The 3,483-nt window shown below is 62.1% G+C and overlaps 1 protein-coding gene across 1 annotated transcript; it reads right to left on the bottom strand.

Moving 5' to 3' along the window:
* Positions 1-649: 649 nt before the first annotated feature.
* Positions 650-3,041, bottom strand: LOC141729039 (homeobox protein HMX2-like). Its single transcript, XM_074540440.1, has 2 exons — positions 2,667-3,041; positions 650-2,103 (listed from the first exon to the last, which is right to left on the bottom strand). The coding sequence occupies exons 1-2, from the start codon at positions 2,860-2,862 to the stop codon at positions 1,526-1,528; spliced, it is 774 nt and encodes a 257-aa protein (XP_074396541.1). The 5' UTR covers positions 2,863-3,041; the 3' UTR covers positions 650-1,525.
* Between the last annotated feature and the right edge of the window lie 442 nt (positions 3,042-3,483).

The raw sequence follows: 3,483 nt of genomic DNA on the forward strand, positions 1-3,483 counted from the left end.
CGCCTGCACCTTCCCTGGAGCGGCAGTTTGGGGAAACCTGAGCTATGAAGTGCCCCCGGCAGGTCCCCTTAAGCCTCTCCACTTGCTGACACCACCCTCACCGCAGCCTCGACCTTTTTATTTCGTTTTTTTTCTTCCCAGAGCAAGGGAGCCCTGTGAGACACCTCTTGCTGCTTGACACTGATTCAAAACGGATTTAAAAGCGAGAGGAGAGGTCAAACAACACTTCTAGATCACCGCAGCGGCCAGAACACTTCCGAGAGCCGAGGAAAGCGTTTCCCCGCGCTCGGCTGGAGCCAGGCTCGGCTCGGCTGCGGCACCTCCCCGGCTGGGAGCGGAGCCCGGCAGCCGCCCCGAGCCGGGGGGACTCGCCTGCGCCTGTTCCTTGAGCATCTGTATCAATTGCCCACGGAAAGACAAACGGAAGAGTGAGAAAATGAAAGAAAACCCCTTCTTGTCTAGCCGAAACAGCTATCGTGCTTTTTTCCCCCACTGGGAAAAATCGATGAGTTTCCATTCGCGCGTGCAAGGGTGAAATTCGTAATGTCACGACTGTGTTTTAATTTTTTAAATTGTGCTCTTTATTTGTAAAATAAAAATCATCGGTGCACTCTAGGAAATATCTTTCATTTGATACTACCTAGCAGTGACTATTGAAAAGGCAGAAGTTTCAACTTTCTGAAAAAGTTTATTTCCAACCTTGGGATATAAGGCGTGTTAACGTAGAAACCAAAGGACGACAAAAGCGTTTGCAGATTTATGTGTAGATAGATATAAAAAAAATTTTTAAACCGCACTTCTTTATCCTAGGATAGCAGGTAAAACCGTCCCAGGAGATTTCGGAGGGCGGGATTAGCACAAGAGACAGCTTGTCATGTTCTGTAAAATCATCACACGACCCTCATTCTGAGAACCAGTTAGCGCAAAACATGTGAGAGAGATCTTGGGGTGTTTTTTCCGAAGGGGAAAAAAGCAGAAAAGTCACAGTTTAAGAACCATATCTGAGGAAATGTGTCTACATTTTGATAATGTAAAAGATGGGGAGAAGCTACTCAGAGGGATATTACAGGAGGAGAGTTTGAGAGACAGAGAAGCACAGAGCGGCTTTGGCCATTACCAATCTGTATGAAACGTGACTCGGTTCACGGTAAAGCGACCGCCACGATGCTTGGGACAGACAGGGGGACACGGTCCCCACGGACTGAGGCAGAGCATCGGCCCTCCTGTGAAACCGGAACGGGATAATTTGGAAGGGCGGCAGGCAGAGCACGTCCCCGTTTCTTTGGTGGCTCCCTGTTATCTCCTCCGTCCTGACCACCGAATAAGAGCTGCGAGAGTGAGAGCGGCTTGGCAGGGCCCTTCAGAGCCTTGGCAGCGCCGGCAGCCACGGACACGCGTGGGGGCTCCCGGGAGGCCCCTCCGTGGGCCGGGTGGTGGCTGTGGCTGTGACGGACACTCCACCTGCCCAGCGGGGTCATAAATAAAATCGGGGCGGCCCCTGGCAAGGCAAGGTCGGAGGCCAGGGCTATACATCCCCGTCCACCAGGCTGAAGTGTTTGCCCGGCCCGGGCAGGCAGAGGTAGGGGATGGCGCTGCCCGGGCAGAGCAGGGGGAAAGGCAGCGGCAGCAGGCAGCGGCTGAGCAGGGCGCTGTCCTTGTAGAGGGCCGGGAAGGAGAGAGCCGAGGCGGCACTGGGGGGCTGCGGCTGCCCGGGGGGCTCGGCCGGCCCCGGGCCCTCGGGCTCGGATGACATTTGTCTCTTGAGCTTATTGCGGCGGTTCTGGAACCAGATCTTCACCTGCGTCTCGGTGAGGTGCAGCGCGGCGGCCAGCCCGGCCCGCTCGGAGCTGCTCAGGTAGCGTTTCACGTCGAAGGTGGACTCCAGCTGGAACACCTGGGACTTGGAGAAGATGGTCCGTGTCTTCTTCCTGCCGCCCGCCGCCGGCGATCTGCCGTTCTCCGCGCCGGAGCCCCCGGCCTCTCGGGGCTGCGGCTGCCGGGGACCGCGCGTCCCCTCCGCGGGGAGCGGGGACCCCGCTTCGCCGCCCTCGGGGCCGAGGCCGCGGCTCGTCCCTTCTGCACGGGGCCGGCGGGGCTCGCTGCCTGCAAGGGCAAAGCACAGCATCAGTCCCGGCCGCAGCCCGCGCCCCCGCCCCGTATGCACGCACAGCCCGGCAGCGGAGCGCAGGGAGAGGCTGCGGGGGGGACAGGATGGGGAGGGGGCTGCCGAGAGCTGGCCGCGGTCCCACACCCTCCAGAGGGGAGAAGAAGGGTGAGGCGCTTCCATAAGGATCCAAGGAAATCCCTCTGCCAGCTGTGTGACAGGAAAGCGAGGGGCTCCTGAGCACGGGACAGCCGCAGGAGGCCGGGAGGGGAGCACAATAGCCTGGAAGCAGGTGGGTGATGTGCGGCATCTTCCGCGTCCGCCCGCGGAGCCTCCCCTCCTCCTGCGTGTGCGTGTGTGTCTGTGCGTCCGCGTCTGTGTCTGTGCCTGTGTCTGTGCCTGTGTCTGTGTTCGAGAGTGTCTGTGTCTGCGTGTCTGTGTCGGTGTGTGTGTGTGCGTGTGCGCTGGCCCGGCCCGGCCCGGCGGCACTGGGGGTGCCCAGGTACCGCCCGGGTGGGGGCCGGACCTGCGGGTCAGCCCGAGGAGGCTGCTGGCTCCGTACCCGAGTCGCTGGAGCCTTTACTGGGCTCTTGCTCCTCAGGCCCCTCTCCCTCCTGCTCCTCCTCCTGCTCCTCCGGCAGCGCGCAGCGGGCCGTGCCCCGCTCCCTGGCCGGGCGCCGCAGGATGCTCTCGATGCTGAAGGCCGGTGGCGCGCCCGGGGCCGGAGGAGCTCGGCGGCCGCCCCCGAGCTGCACCATGGCGCGGCGAGCCGGGCCTGTCCGGGCCGAACCGAGCCTGTCCGAGCCGAGCGTGTCCGAAGCGAGCCTGTCCGAGCTGAGCCGAGCCGAGCCTGTCCGAGCCGAGCCGAGCCGAGGCGCGGCACTGTCGGCGGCGGCGGGAGAGCGGCAGCGCAGCCGGGGCGGAGGGAAGGATGGAAGGATGGGTCCGCAGGAGGAGGGGTCGGGGTGACGGAGGGAGGGGATGGAGCTAGAGGGAGCCAAAGGACTGAGGACGGGGGGAGCGGTGCTGGGGAGGAGAGGAGAAGGAAAAGGAGCAGAGACTGGAGGGAAAAGGGGAGGAAGGGAGGGCGGGGAGCACGGCGAGGTGTTCCGAAAGGTGCCCCGGGCAGCCGAGGCTGGGCAGGGTCCGCTGCCCTCCTGCCCAGGCCCTTCAGTGTAAGGGGGCGGAGGGAGGGCAGGGCCAGAAGAGCCCACGGCAAAGGCGTGGAGGATGTGGGATGGCAGAAAGGAGATCACGGAAGGAGAAGAATTGAGGGAGAAGATTGGGAAGACAGGAGTGAGGAGGAGTCCGACGAGGAAAAGCAGCAATAGAAATCAGGAAGGAAGGGAAGGAAGGGAAGGAAGGGAGGGAAGGGAGGG

The sequence above is a fragment of the Zonotrichia albicollis genome, chromosome 5 (genome assembly GCF_047830755.1).
Source record: "Zonotrichia albicollis isolate bZonAlb1 chromosome 5, bZonAlb1.hap1, whole genome shotgun sequence".
NCBI classification, from domain to species: domain Eukaryota; kingdom Metazoa; phylum Chordata; class Aves; order Passeriformes; family Passerellidae; genus Zonotrichia; species Zonotrichia albicollis.

Bases quoted from the DNA above. Each gene is read 5' to 3' on its own strand.
- LOC141729039 (XM_074540440.1), bottom strand. From the start codon at position 2,862: ATGGTGCAGCTCGGGGGCGGCCGCCGAGCTCCTCCGGCCCCGGGCGCG. The intron at 2,104-2,666 runs GTACGGAGCCAG...TTGCCCTTGCAG, and splicing joins TAAAGGCTCCAGCGACTCGG to GCAGCGAGCCCCGCCGGCCC.